Source organism: Sphaerodactylus townsendi, linkage group LG15 (assembly GCF_021028975.2).
Source record: "Sphaerodactylus townsendi isolate TG3544 linkage group LG15, MPM_Stown_v2.3, whole genome shotgun sequence".
Lineage (NCBI taxonomy): Eukaryota > Metazoa > Chordata > Lepidosauria > Squamata > Sphaerodactylidae > Sphaerodactylus > Sphaerodactylus townsendi.
Genome location: NC_059439.1, coordinates 8,868,548 through 8,884,112, shown reverse-complemented (window position 1 = coordinate 8,884,112; position 15,565 = coordinate 8,868,548). Strand labels below are relative to the sequence as shown.

The window sequence follows — 15,565 nt, the reverse complement described above, 5'->3', positions numbered from 1 at the left end:
ATTTACTCAATATTGCTAAAAAGTTAATGAAAGTTTTCACCTGGTCAAATCCACCCATTCTCTATTTTGAAAAAAAAATCACAAATGGCCCGAGGGGAAATGAACAAGATGGAATACTGGGGCTGCCTATTAATATCCAGAAGTCATGCAAGTTAGAAATGATAAATTGGCCAAACACTGGAGTTAAGAAAACATGCTACAAACAAAGAATACGCCCTTACAAAATTGGTATATAAAAGCTTGAGGATATTCTTATAGTTCACACTCCCTTTGGGTGACGTTTCTGCTTTTGCATGTTTGCTTGAAACTCTGCCTCGAAAGTATGTCTTTCTTTGGCCATGCACCTAGGCAGGTTTGCTCTCCTCGAAGCTGCGGGGGATCTATAAAGTCCTCTGGGATGTATGGTCCAGGTGGAGGGTCCATTGTGGGAACTTTGAGTTATGGGGGACCATATGGTCTGGGTGGAGGGTCTGCTGCAGGAAACTTTGCAAGTGGTGGATTGTGTAGCTTTTCCAGTGGTGGAGGGCCCGGTGTGGGAATATTCTGTACTGGGGTAGCTTGTGGGGCCAAATCAAGCTGGGGTGTCATTGGAGGAGGCACTGCTGGTTGCTTTCACATCCACAGTCCTGGCACTGCTGTATGCAATAGCGGACTCCTGTCTGGTGGTGGAAAAGAAACGATGCAGAATCTTAATGACCGCCTGGCCTCCTACCTGGCTAAAGTACGTGCTCTGGAAGAGGCAAACAGTGATCTTGAACAAAAAATCAGAAACTGGTATGAAAAATTTGGACCACACAATGATGGAGGACCACGTGATTACAGCAAATATTATACAACAATTGATGAGTTTCGAAATAAGGTGAGTAGATTCTCTGTTTTGAAAGAGTTTGTGAAATATAATACTTATACTATTGGATAATGAAGAATATAATTTGAAACGAAAAGGCAGTGCAAAAGACTCAGTGTACGCCGGAGCAACACAAAGGATAGTTTGTTAATATTGTGATGTTGATGAGAATTTCCCTTTTAAGTAAGTGATGATCGCATCCTGGTTTACCAGTGTTCGAGTTCCATTTCCTGCTCTACACACACACACACACATACACAAAATTATGTATCTCTTTAAACCACTACAAATTTTGGCATGATTGATCTGGACAGAACTATTGCATTGCATTTGTCATTCCAATACCTATAAAAAATGGCATGTATGTGACCACTTGGCAAAGTCGGAAACCTTCCTCTAGCCTAAATGTACTTATTGATTGAAATATTTATACCCAGGGAAGTTTATCCAGGAAAGCCAGCATAGTGTAGTTGTTAAGAGTGGTGGATTCTAATCTGGCAAACTGAGTTTGTTTCCCCACCCCTGCTGGGTGACCTGGGGCCCCACCTACTTCACAAAGTGACTGTTGTAAGGAAATGAAGGGAAGGACTTCAAAAGCCACTTGGAGACTCCTTATGGTTGAGAAAAGCAGTGGTATACATCCAAACTTTTCTTGTTAAAGAAATGATGGACAGCAAAATGTTAGGCATATACTGTGGAACCTCGGTTTTCGTTGGTAATCCATCTAAAAAGAATCAATGAAAACTTAATCCGATGAAAACCGAGGCAAACTTTTCCATAGGAATCAATGTAAATCCAATTAATCCATTCTAGGCATTCCAAAAACATACCAAAAACACATTTTTGGTGAATAAACATAGTGTTTAATGCTGAAAACAGTAACAAACAATAACACTAGGACCAGCTTCAGAGCCAGTGGACCAATGTCAGACCAGAAAGCTGCCCAAAGAGGTCTGTTTCTGACGCCTCTTTAAGATTTGTCTGAAATGGGGTAAGACATTGTCATTAAACAAGTTGCAGACATGGCCCGCAACAGCTTTGTCTGGGTGATTTTTCTCCACAAACCCCTGCACCTTACTGAAAATTGATGAAAACCGAGGCAAATCGATGAAAACCGAGACAATTTCTTCACTGAACAAATCGATGAAAATCGAAATCGATAAAAACCGAAGGCAATGAAAACTGAGGTTCCACTGTATATGCACACACACTTGTCCAATCAAAATTCTCCTTTCTCAACACTACTTATTTTTGTAAAACACTCAAGACTCACTAACATGAAATCACATTGAAGGTGCAATTTGCCCTTACGACTTGTCACACCTCCTTCAGAAGTCAATGTGTATGGCATTAAAACCGATAAGTTTGTCTCATCAGGAAAACAGACCATGCAAACAGCAGCAGGCTTTAGGACATTTTCACTTAAAATCATGGGAATGTGTCCAAAGCAATACAATCCCATGCTTTTGGATCAGTTAAAGGAATCTAGGGGAAAACCAGCAGAAATATAAAATCATCCTACATGCATTCTCCAGTATATTAATTTAAGGGAAGTCCTGAATTTCCAAAGGATAGTTCTTGGGGTTACAAAAAAACTGGCATCTATGCTGATATACAATCATGGCTAAACTAGTGAGCTACATGAATAAGAGAGCCAGCTAAGAATTTTAAGATAAATAGAAAATGTATTTCTCATATTATTCTTGAACAAAAAGCAATAATGGAAGGAGATAAGTATTGCTGAAGTGTTATGTGTAAACAAAAAATAGTTAGCTTAGGCTTTGTTAATGAAATAATTGTGTTGGAAACAATATTTTTAAATGGATTGGAAAATTACATCAAATAAGAAAATACTTAGAAAATAATAGTAGCAATAATAGTAATTACATATCCATGTTTTTAATTATTATCCTCTTAAGTTTTATAGAATATCATTTATATATGCTGGCTTTTTAAGTTTCCAGAATTGTACTCAAGTTCAGATTCCTATTATTCTTATTCTTCTTTCATATTGTTTCATGCTGTTTTTCTATTCGTTACTAATGAAAAATTTAAAAACGTAATAAAAATATGCTGATATATTTTTGAAACTCATTTTTCTCTCCTGTGGAGGCATCTGGGTGGTCCTGATCTTGTCAGATCCCAGAAGCTAAGCAGGGTTGACCTGGCAAATATTTGTATAGGAGACCTCCCAGGAATATAAGGGGTTGAGGCAGGCAAAGACCTCTGAACATCTCTTGCCTTGAAAACCCTATCAGGGATCATCATAAGTCAAATGTGACTTGACAACAACAACAAAAGTTCATGCACTCAACCTAAGCCCAGGCAATTTTACAATCTGGCCCTTTCCGCACGGGCCATTAACAGCGCCCTGGGGACGGCAAAAACGCAATCCTCAGGGAGCTGTTCGCACAGGGGGTGCAGCTGCTGGGCAGCCGCACCGCCCTCGCGACTCCCGAGTGGCGTGAAGCTGCTGTTTTCCGACCTCGCTTCCCCAGTGAGGTTTACGGAAAGCGGCGGCTTCGAGCCGCTGCCATGCGAATGGCAGTGGCTCGAAGGTGCCCTCCCTCCCCCCTTTTAACTGTCGACCTACCGTTGCCGTGGCTGTCCAGCGTGTCGCCGAGGCCTGGGGACACGCCCCCTGCCCTGTGACGCCGGAGCAGTCACGCAGGGCAGGGAGGGCATGCCCCCAGGCCTCGGCGACGCGCCGGACGGCCGCAGCGACGGTAGGTCGACCGGTTGTTTCTGGGACCGTTCGTGCAAACGGTCCCAGGGGGGTTGGGTTGGCGTCGTGTACGTGGCCGTGCGGAATCGTGGCTGTGCGGAAACGGCCTCTGTTCCAACAGGGTCTCCCTGAGCAGACCATGAGGGCAAAAACTGTGCTGTCCCCATGGGTTATTCAGCTGATGAACATGGAGTTCCCATGTATTCATCATTGTTGGCAGACTCTGATACATTTCCCATGGATCTTGACTGATCCTTCTTAAAAAACCTTCTAAGGAAGTGGCATACAAACTCTTTTTCCCTTCCTCTCCTCACAACAGATTCCTTGAGAGGTAGGTGGAACTGAGAGAGTTCGGAGAGAACTGTGATTGACCCAAAGTCACCCAGCAAGAATGTAGGAGTGGGCACACAAGTCTGGTTCCCCAGGTTAGAGTCTGCCCGATAACCACTACAGCAGTTGTTGTTTTTAAGTCCTGAAAAAGAGTCCTCTGGTAGGGCCACAAGGGGTGGATGGAAAGAAAATGGTCCAATGTGAGCTGGAGCTTTGAAAATATGCATCTTCTGATTCTTACAAACATGCTTGGAGTGTGCGCTTTCCAGAAAAATCAGATTTGAGAAAGAATGTCTCAAAGACAGGGAAAGGCTGCAAAGTGAATGATTACAGGATGATGTTGTGTGGCTGCTTCTCCCAGACAAAACCTCTGTGCGGATGCAGTCACTTCAGTTTTAAAAATTATACTAGCAAAACAAACTAAAATATGTGTTCCATGTCACCGTTTGCCCAATTTCTCACTTGTGTGAACTGAATGTGTACAATTCTCATAATATTTCACCTGGTAATAGTTCACACCCAGTGCCCTCTCCTTTTTGTGTTTCCTTCCCTCCCTATAGATCCTTTCAGTAAGTGTTACCAATGCTGGCATTATTCTACAGATAGACAATGCCAGGCTGGCAGCAGACGACTTCAGAATGAAGTAAGTTTCAAAGTAGGGTGTGTTAAAGTTGACCTGACAAGACAACTGGGTGAGGGGAGGGGAGGATCAGGATCAAATCACATTGCAAATGCCACTGATCCTGTTGATCACACATGCTCAGAAAGTTCTGTGCTTGAAACATAATTTGCAGGCATGCATGGGGCCACTTCAAATTGGGGCCGTGGTGTGTGAAGTGAGAGGCTTAACACCCCCTCGGTGCCCTTTTCTCTACATAAAATGGCCACAGGAAGCCAATGTACATATAGAAGAGGAAGAGTTTGGATTTATACCCCCTTTCTCTTCTGTAAGGAGACTCAAAGGGGCTTAGAGTTAAACACCACCAGCTTCATGTCCTTCATCATGGTGCGCCAACTGCACTCTAACACAGCCCTCCACAACTCATGTGAACCTATCCCTTCTACTGAACAATTCCGTCTTGCAGGCCCTGTGAAACTGTTCTAGGTCCCACAGAGCCTGGATGGTTGGGGGGAAAGTTTTCCACCAGGTTGGGGCCAGGGCACTAAAGGCCCGGGCCTGGGTGGAGGCCAGCCATATAATGTAGAGAAATGGGGAATCAAATCCAGTTCACCAGATAAGAGTCTGCTGCTCAAGTAGAGGAGTGGGAAATCAAACCTGTTTCTCCAGTTTGGAGTCCTCCTGCTCTTAATCACTACACCAGTTTGGAGTCCACCTATACCACGCTACACGTACACCATGCTACAGGTACATTTCACCATTGAAGCAAACGGCAGCTTCCTGGGGCTTTTCCAGTCAGTACAATGCTACAGGAGGAGACTCTCTCCCCACATATTGAAATCCAAATCCAAATCATGCCTGCACATAACTGGGCCCTTTGTGCATGGAGGTCTTAGCTGTTCTGTGGGGTTGTAGTGGGGTGTCCACACAAGGAGGCACTCCACTGCAACTGTGCAGCTTGCTTGCTGAAGTCTCCTGGGTCTCTGTTTTTCCTGGTTCTCTTAACTCTGCTCGTCAACTCACGCTTAAAGGCTCAAAGTCGCAAGACTGCTGGCTTTGTTAAAGCCCTTTAAATTGCTGTAATATTGTATTTGCTGTTATTGCAGTTATATTGATATTATAGTCCCTTTTCCAAAAATAATCCCCCAACCCCCATGAAAGAGGCAAAGCTATTTTCTGGACCACACTCTGCTGAAGATGAGGGTCATATCGTAGAATTAATATTCTCTCTCTCCACCCTCAACACATACACACATACTTCCTGCTTCTGCTGCTGCCACAGGAGGGGAGAGAGGCTTGTTATTTTGATACTCCTTGTTATTTTGATATTCCTGCATTAGATCTAACTCCACATTTACTCCCTGACACCTCTGTAGTGCATGTGGGAGGATCACACCATCCCTAGAAAAGAGGGGTGGCTGAGTGCACAGAAACATTGGATGCATGGCAGGACCAAGAACTCTCTGTTGTTATTATTACATTGAGATATTGATATATCAATTTGAGAATTTAAAGATTGGTGTGTTTTGGCTAAGCCCATGTGACTGAGCTTCTTTTCTTTGATTTCCACTTGCTGACTACCCAAAGATGACAGCAGGATGAGTAGGAAGCAGGAAGGAGCTGGCAACATGGAGGGGGGAGGTGTGGGTGAAGGCGTGGAGGCAGTGTGAGGGTGTGGGAAGGGTGATGCAAGGTAGGCAGGCTGTGGGCAGAGGGATGATGTCTGGGGCAAAGCTGTGCCTACTGGCAAATCTTCCCGACTCTGGCATTAAAGCAAATTAAAGTTGTGCCAGAAGTGGTGTTGATTGCCACAGGGTGAATGGAAAGTGAAAGCAGGGCATGAGGAAATATATCCAAGAAATCTTGCCATGATGGACATTCAGCCCTGCAGATTGGCAGACACTTTGTGCATAATCAGCCTGGATGTCAGACAATGGCAATCAAATAATAGATCCAGAAACATGATAGCCACACAATAAAAGGTCAGTAGTTTAATCCCCACAGGCATTAATCACAGAGCTGTAACTATATTGTCAGATGGATGCAGGGGGTTGCTGGTTCAAATCTCAGATCATCTAAAAAATAACTGTCTGCAATTCTAAGAATAATTCCTGGGAGTAAGTTCCACTGATTAAAATGGGGCTTACTACCAAGTAACTTGAGTAGAATTGCTCCCCTAATAACCTTAGGCAAATAAATATCTCCCAGCCTTAATTCTTCATTTGTACATGGGAATAACTTATATGGATATTGCAAAGACATATGTGATAACATACAAAGAGAACTTTGGAAACAAGCACTCTACAAATGCTAAGAATGTTAAAAACATTTTTTAAAGATACGACAATGAGACATTCCTCCGTCAGAGTGCTGAAGCAGACACCAATGGGCTGCGCAGAGTTCTCAATGAGCTGATTCTGTCCAAAAGTGATCAGGAAATGCAGATTGAAAGTTTTACTGAAGAGCTGGTCTTCCTCAAGAAGAACCATGAAGAGGTAAGGCTGCAATTTTTCCAAAGTAGACTACAGTGGTCTAGATCAACCGACACAAATGTGTCAGTGGCAGGATTCAAATAATTTAACAACCGGTTCCAAGAGGACTCAGTGGTGGGATTACAATGAGTTCTCTGAACTAGACAAAAAATTAGCTACCGGTTCTACTGAATAGGTGCGAATAGGCTGAATCCCACCACTGAAAGGTATCATGTACAAACAGCGGCATTTCGCAAACAGCTGAATCTAAGATCTATTCAGTGATGCAAGCAAACAGTATTACTAACAGAGGCTTCCCTTAACCCCAGTGCAACTTCAGTGCAGTAAACACTTGGTACCAGTGGCTGTCTAATGCCCTACAAGAGGATCAAACAAGATTTTGTTTCTGCAGAGCAGCCATTTGCTCTACCAATATAGAAAATGTATTAAATTGTCTCCCTCCCTCCCCCCCACCCCATTCTCCATGTAGGAAATAAAAGGTTTGCAAGGCACAGCGTCTGGCAATGTCAATGTTGAAATTAACACCATTCCAGGAACCAACCTAACCACACTATTGAACAAGATGCGAGCAGAGTACGAGTCGCTGGCAGAGCAAAATCGTAAAGACGCCGAAAGCTGGTTCAATGAAAAGGTAAATCATCAGTCACGTCTGCAGGAATCTACCTGGCAGTGGATCATCCCTAACACTAAATTAACACAAAATATAATAAAGTTTGTTAACCCAACAATCTTGTTTTCCTATATATGAAACCAAATAAAAAGTATAAAGTGACAATTAATAACAAGCAAATATTGCATGAAGTGTTGAACAGTTTGGATTTATACCCTGCTTTTCTCAACCATAAGGAGTCTTAAAGTGGCTTACAAACTCCTTTCCCTTCCTCTCTCCACAACAGAACTCTTGTGAGGTAGGTGGGGCTGGGAGAGTTCTGAGAGAGCTGTGTTTAGCCCATGGTCACCCAGCAGACTTCATGTGAAGGAATGGGGAATCAAACTTGGTTCTCCAGATTAGAGTCCACCTGCTCTTAACCACTACACCATGCTGAAAGAGCAGTTCTTCAGAGTTGCCACTTGCAGTAGAGCAAGGTCACTATAACTTGCAGCTGCTTTTCCCCAACCAAAGACCTAAATAACCTCAATTACTGGAGAAGAGGCATGTCTGTCCAAGGTTATGGTCAGATTACAAAACTGACTAAGTTATGTAAAGAATGGCATTGTTTGCTATTTATCCCCTCTGCACTTGTGTACCTGGATGCATCATTCAAATTAGCAACACTGCATTGCCTGCTTTTTTGCATCTGTGCTTTCAGTGGCATCTGATTCAAGGACTGATCAAAATAACTAATTGCAAGATTAACTGGGCTTGTGGGCAGCCACCAAAGGCACAAAGAGTAATTAAGTAGTAAGTCTCAAATCAAAACTCTCTAAAAGGATTTCTCCCCACTGCTTACTATATACCTTTTAAAAACTGAAGGTGGCATTAGCAGATGATTAACCAGAGGGTGTACGAAAACAAGATAATCATGTGGAAGTGTGTAAATCAGATGCATTTAAATATGCTCAGATGCAACCAAACAGCTCACCAAAATTTTAGCTCCCTATTGATGATCAGGAAGCAAAATGAGAGAAAAAACTACTGTGATCAAGTATGATTATATTTTATTGTCCCCTATCACTTTTATTCCTTGTTGAGTCTTCAATTCCTTGTCTTTTTTTCTCCCCCTCACCAGCCCTTCTCTCTAAACTTCTATGAGGAGCCTTTAACCATCACTACTTCTTTAATCCTTCCCAGGTCCCCACCTTGTATTATAGAATTCTCTTTGTGGCAAAGACAGGTAAACGGGATGGATAGAATCAGGCATTAGTCTGATTAAGCTCAATGATTTATGAAAAAGTCTACATATTTATATCGTTTCCTTATTCTCTAAGAAAGAAATAGAAAGTATTAGAGTTAAAGTAAAGGATTCATAAACTAAAAAACTCATGGGTGTAAACAAGGCACGAACCACCCGTATCATCCATTAACTGCTATAGGGCTCTATGAATAATATTTATTTTGTGATGCTGCCTTGGTCTGTGTGGCTCTGGGCAAATTATGCCATAAATCACCATAAAACACCCAATGAAGAAACATGCCGAATAAAACGTTTCCTTAAAGCTCAACATTGATTTGGAGCACTGAAACTCCTGGCATTCATGTACCAGGAGTTCATAGGGATGGACTGTCAAACGAATTACCTTCTTACCTTCCAGTTAATTAACGAAACAGAGTTAATAAGTTTCTTTAAAAAAACAGAATCAAGAGCTCATCTAATTTATTTGTCTCATTTGAATTTTGTATATTTGCATCACTGCAGAACAAAGAATTAAACATGAAGATCAATGTGAGTGCTAAGGAGACCAGCAGCAACAAGACTGAGATCACAGACCTGAGACACACCCTTCAAGCTCTGGAGATTGACCTGAAATCTCAACTTGCTTTGGTATGGGCGGAGGTTTTGGCCAGACAAACACTTTTATTTGAAACAGTAACGTGCATCTCCTTCCAACACATACCTGATCTTATGAGTTGCCCTTAAATCAGACACAGACATGAATAACTTGCCCAAATGCTGCTTTTTACACCACGGTATCTCACATTGCAAAAGTCTTTCTCCCCTCCCCGCCCCTCCCCGCCCCACCCCACAAATGCTTGGTTTGTCATCCTGGGACAACAACTGCTGAATTCACTTTCCAACGTGTTTGTACATTCAATGGGTAAAAAAGAATGCTAAAGTTAAAGGAAGGATGAACAATTCCTGAAAATAACAGGCACTTCTGTTGATTCTGCACTTGAGATTCAAGGCCAGGCAGTCTGATTTTAATGGATCGTTTTAATGGATCATTTAGCTAACCCATTATAAGATAAGTCTATTGCATTCATGAAGACAAATCAGTTAAGCAATTCATTAAGGTTTTCTATTTTAATTACAAACATTCCAAACATTTCAAGAACAGAATGTGATCTAACCAGTTGCAACAGCTCATAAAGATTCATTAAGAAAAAATTATCTGAACTGGAGCCAGTCCCATTCCAAAGACCCTGAACATGCAACAACAAGTTAGAAACAAAACTCTTACAACTGCAGGGGAGAGCGCCCAAAGAGCCACACAGAACTAGTTTTGGGAACACAATAAGGTTTGGGCTTACAGCTGTCACATAAAAGCCCACCATGCAACCTTAAAAACATAATCTTTTCAGTGCATCTTGTGGGTTACATTCACAGAAGCATAGTAAATGAATAGCTCAAGACAGCTGATACACAGATAGGTCTGCGGAACAGCACAGAGCTTCTGTGTAAAAATATTGGTGTCCTTCAAGGACATTCTGGGATAGTAATGCTTGATACCCCAACTGTGCAAAAGCAGCCCTGGGTTAACTGTATGTTTTATTTTTATTATTCCCTTATGTCAGAGGCAATCACTTGAAGACACTTTGGCAGAATCCGAAGGTTGCTACTGTGTCCAGCTCCTTCAAATGCAAGGGCTGATCAGCAACATGGAGGCCCAAGTGTACCAAATGAGAGAAGACATGGAGTGCCAGAATGCAGATTACAGACAACTTCTGGACATTAAGATCCGCCTGGAGAATGAAATCGATACCTATCGGCGTTTGATCAATGGAGAAGCAAGGTAGGAAACAAAGCAAAAATAAGGCAAAACAAGAGTACACAAGCCAGATTTACCACAAGTAGCCGATAACTTTGAAAAAATTATCTGCTTTCCTCAACTGCCTCAAGTTGTCTACAGTGGTACAAATGCTAGGCTAGATGAACATTAGATGCACCACAGATCAGCATAAACAAATAACCAACTGGACCTTGATGGAAGCATCGCTGTCCTGTACCACTTTAGACTTTTGATTTTCCAAACTGTTACATTTTTTTCAACCTATAACAGTCCTGACATGACTTCAAGTGCACACAAACTCTTAAAGAGCCAGCATGGTGTAGTGGTCATGAACAGGTGGACTCTAATCTGAAGAAGCAGGTTCGATTCCCTACTTTTCCACATGAGCTACTGAACCAGATTTGTTTCTCCACTCCTACATTCCTGCTGGGTGACCGTGGGCTAGTCACAGTTTGTTCAGAACTCTCTGAGTCCCACCTGCCTCACAAGGTGTCTGGTTCCCCTGGACTATTATTCATTGTGGCTTAACTTGCAGGGGTGGCAACCTGTCATTAGAATGTCATTAGAAAAGTTTAATGTTGCTCCAAATATTCAAGAACTAGAATGACTTATATTTCAAGCCAGGCAAAACTCATCTCTCCTTCTGTATCACTGATATACTGTTTTGCGCATTTATAACATAAATTCCTGGTTGAGCCCGGCGGAAAAGTCTTTATAGCTACTATTCTTGTAAAACTTCTTCAGAAAATCAGTAAAATGTACAGTGATGATATCATGTATGGTTTGCACATATGAAGTCCCAAATTTGATACACAGCAATCTTTCATGTAAGTGATTTCATATAACAAAGCCAGGAGAGATAGCTTGCAAAGATCCTGAAAACCTAATGCTTTATTGACAGTTGGATCACCAGTTTCTCTCACTTTACATTCTCTCTATATTTCTCCTCTCTGAATACTCTTTTCTAAACTAATAATTAAAAATTTTCTATCTCGACAATGATTTTTCATTTGTAACAGAATTAGATATGAAATTGGTTTACTGCATAGAATATGTTCAACTTGACTTGATTCAGGTTTTCTCTAGAATGCCCATTTGATCAAACCAGGTAGGAAATATCATTAAGCAAGAGTAACAAGAATAAATTCCATTATCTATCAACAGTGAATCTGGATATGGTGGTAGCAGAGATGCAGGGACAAGAAATCTGGGATCTGGAACAAGCTCAGGATTAAGAACTTCAATATCCGGTACTAGAGGCACCCCTGGGTCTGACGCAGAATCAAGCTCTAGAAAAAGTGTAGCTACACATTCTGATACAAAGCCCAGAAACAAAGGTAGATACTATTCTTACACTTTTTTTAAAAAAATTATGTTATTATTGGGCTGAAGCTGCATTGGAAGCAGCATAAGAAGACTCAAAGGGGCTTACAATTCTGTAGGAGACTCAAAGGGGCTTACAATCTCCTTGCCCTTCCCCGCTCACAAAGACGGCTGGGAATTAACCTGGGCCGTGGTTGCTGCTCAAGGTGGGGAAAGGCGAAACGAGCAGATGCCACCCAAGCCAGGGCAGAAGGGGAAGGGGAGGACTAGCGTCACCGGAGGAAAGGAGGGGCGAAGCAAGGCTTTAAAAGAGCTCGCCTCCTTTGTCTCGGCTATGTGCTTGCAAGGGGAAGGGAGCTAGGGAGCTAGGCCTTCCCCTTGGGAACGGCGACAACAACAAGAGGCGACCGCTCTGCCAAACAGGGCCAAGGGGGAACACCTCTTGCCAGCAGCGGCCGCCCGGCAGAGCCCCGCAGAAGAGCAAATCTCGGGTATGGGGCGCCCGCCCTGCGGACCTTCAGCACGTTACCCGCATGACCAGATCCAGACCCATGCTTAGCCTCACGCTTCTGCTCAATAAAATGGCTATGGCCAATTTATTACCCCAGCAAATGGAGTGGTGTGTATTATTAGGAAAGGGTTTTGTGCAGAATAGGTCCACCCTCAGACAGCAACAAACACCCTGTGAGGTGGTTGGGGCTGAGAGAGCTCCGAAAAGCTGTGACTAGCATGTGTGGGAGTGCACAGGCTAATCTGAATTCCTCAGATAAGCCTCTACAGCTCAAGTGGAATCAAACCCGGTTCCTCCAGATTAGAATGCACCTGCTTTTAACAACTATGCCACTGCTGCTAGAACCACCATCCTTTCCACCACTGGCATGCAAACTGGCACAGACTCTGGCACCAAGAGGTTTACCCTGGTGGGCTCCTGCTGCAGGACCTGAACCCAGACACTGTCCCATGCAGTGGATGGCTGCTGCTGCCACAAATCTCCACACCAGCATGAGGGGTGTGTTTCCAATGCAACCCACCCCCACCACCCTTATTGGGTTGGGCTGCCTATGTTTCTGTTAGAAAATCCTATCTTCTTATTTCTTTTTCATGCACTTCCTGTTGCACAATAAGGCATGAGACATGGCCACCAAATCTTCCTGGGCAGAGTGAACCACAGACTCCTGTTGGTTTGGTTAGAAAGTATATTAATTCCAAGGTAACTACTCCAATGAGACTGAAGAAAAAATTGCCCTGTAGGTACAAAATATTATGACAGATAAATGCTCTGGTGACCATGTTATAGGAAGAACCTTACTTTTATGGTCTGAGGGTAAACATATTGTTCCTGTAAGAGAATTTTTTTTCTGCACACATTTCAGGCATTTACCATTGCTTTTTTTCATTGTTAGATCCAAAGAAAATGATAGTGATTAAAACAATCATCGAGGAATTAGATGAGCACGGGGGAGTTACATCTTCCAAGATTCAGTCTGTTGAAGAAAATCCAGTTATATGAACATCGACATCAGGAGTATCAACATTACCCTAGAGCATTTTTAGGATGACATTGCAAAGGAAACACATATTTGAACTGCAGCATCAGAATACCAATAGTTACTTGTGTTAATAAGAAGCCTCATGTATATTCTTGTATCTTTCCTTAGTATTTTCTCTTGCACATTGAAGGTAGGTTCCTGCATGAATATTTGGTGAATTAACATCTCCTGTAAAGTTATTTTCCACTATTTGTCTATGTGGAGTGGTCAAAACAATGGGATCTGTCACCCCACCAGTCAAGCTGTCTTTCGAGTTCTTTAGTCCTCTTAGAGACTGTAGTAGAGGGTGCTGATATGATCTCTACAACACTGAGGCACAGGGCAATGCCACTGAAGCGGCTATAGAATTTGGGATTGGGAACTTGACTGAGCCTGTCTCCAGTCCTCGTATTGACCCGAAGACCCTACTATGCCATCCTCTGGCCTTTTCCACACATACCACTGAAAACATTTGGAAAACATTTTCCTCCTCCTCCACCACCACCACCACCACCACCACCACCACCACCCCTCCCCCATCTTTAGCATGATGTATTTCCACATTCATCCCCTTGAAGTGATTCCTGGATGCCATTACAAGATTTTTCCATTGATTTGTTTTAGTTCTGTGTTGTATTAATGCTTCAATGTCTCAAAGCTTCTTGCTACAATTATCTATTCCTCATATACTAGAAGCATCGAAAATTAGCCCCCCCCCCCAAAAAAAAAATAAAAAGAAATCTTGCAAATAAACAGGCAAGGTTGAACTGTGAGCTCAGAAAATGGCACCGAGGAGGAAGTTCAGGAAAACAGAGAAGCGAGGGAAACATAGCAAGTAGGTCGCACCACAACCAAAGATGTTTTCAGCCACAGAATTGCTTTAAAAGGGGATTCATTTAAAATGTTTTGAGGCTGGAAATAAAATGTTTTGGGGTAAAAACAATGCAGAACTGCATGGAGGAAACATTTGATTTCCTTCCCCAAAATGTTTTAAAAGGTTTGTGCGGAAAGCATCACTGAAGCCAGTGACAAGATACTCACAGAAGCACAAGTCCCATTCTCACTACAACAACTGCAGTATCCCTCTTCAATGCACAGAGTCTCTTCCATCTGCCTCTCCCATTCTGCTGCTCTACATTAGCTCCTAGTTCTGTTAGATAGGCTCTAGGACTCAATTCTAAAACAAAGATGGTCTAGCACTTGGCAGATGAAATTACTATTCAACTTAGTTCTTTTTGTTGGAAAGGGTATAGTCTTCCCAAATGTAGCCTACCCCTTACTAATTTCCTTCTCAACAACTTCTCTGGAGGATTTCAATTGTGGGTCATCTGCATAACCATACTGAAGCTGTTTGTTACCATTATGTATCAAAGTTAGGGGGTGGGGGGAGAATGTTATTAAAAGTCCCAATCTATCATGAAAGCATCCTTGAAATGTAAAACATCTATTGAATAAAGCCTTGCAAACCTTTGCATAACATCAAGACTTGTCGCTCAACAGTTATGTAGAATAACACAGTAACAAAACGTAGGTAAAGTCATCAATACACACCCCTCATCATGAATGTACAAAAAGAAACACAATTAAATCTAAATTACCAAGCAAGCTTTGGCTTGCTTGTTTTCCTGAGAACACAAAACGAGAAGTATATATAGAAGGAATCCAAGTTGAGCATGCCGTCTATTATCCAGGTACAGCATTCTTGGTAAACCAGAGATCTAAACCTTTCTTTACCAGCACAAATCGTGATCCTGCATGCCACTGCCCCAATGCCAAACTGACAACCGCAACCACAACAAATGTACCAAATTACAGGTTTATTGCAAGGCACAATGCTGTGCCAGCTTCAGAATAAAGAGCCCCCGAAGACATTTGCTCTGCAATCGCCTGAACTGGAAAATGGTCAGGAATGGACCACAGCAAGACCGACAGCGAGTAAATGAACGAGCACGTAACTGCACGAGGGGAAATGGCAAATAGCAAAACTAGCAAGGAGAAGATGAGCCCACTGAAGGAGGGAAAGTTCTGTGA

At 42.5% G+C, this 15,565-nt stretch overlaps 1 protein-coding gene across 2 annotated transcripts; it reads left to right on the top strand.

The window, feature by feature from the left end:
• Window positions 1–332: 332 nt before the first annotated feature.
• Window positions 333–14,960, top strand: LOC125444690 (keratin, type I cytoskeletal 10-like). 2 transcript variants are annotated; one of them, XM_048517270.1, is made up of 8 exons: window positions 333–859; window positions 4,463–4,545; window positions 6,860–7,016; window positions 7,483–7,644; window positions 9,371–9,496; window positions 10,468–10,685; window positions 11,847–12,019; window positions 13,409–14,960. In XM_048517270.1, exons 1-8 carry the CDS (start codon window positions 398–400, stop codon window positions 13,513–13,515), a joined length of 1,488 nt encoding a protein of 495 aa, XP_048373227.1. In that variant the 5' UTR covers window positions 333–397; the 3' UTR covers window positions 13,516–14,960. The 2 variants fall into 2 exon arrangements, with proteins under 2 accessions (XP_048373227.1, XP_048373228.1); XM_048517271.1 differs by lacking the exon at window positions 11,847–12,019.
• Window positions 14,961–15,565: the final 605 nt, after the last annotated feature.

What these genes read in the sequence shown, in the direction of transcription:
- LOC125444690 (XM_048517270.1), top strand. Translation starts at nt 398, where the DNA reads ATGTATGGTCCAGGTGGAGGGTCCATTGTGGGAACTTTGAGTTATGGG. An exon ending in TTGATGAGTTTCGAAATAAG is followed by an intron (nt 860 to 4,462) that starts GTGAGTAGATTC and finishes CCCTCCCTATAG; the next exon opens with ATCCTTTCAGTAAGTGTTAC. An exon ending in AAAGCTGGTTCAATGAAAAG is followed by an intron (nt 7,645 to 9,370) that starts GTAAATCATCAG and finishes GCATCACTGCAG; the next exon opens with AACAAAGAATTAAACATGAA.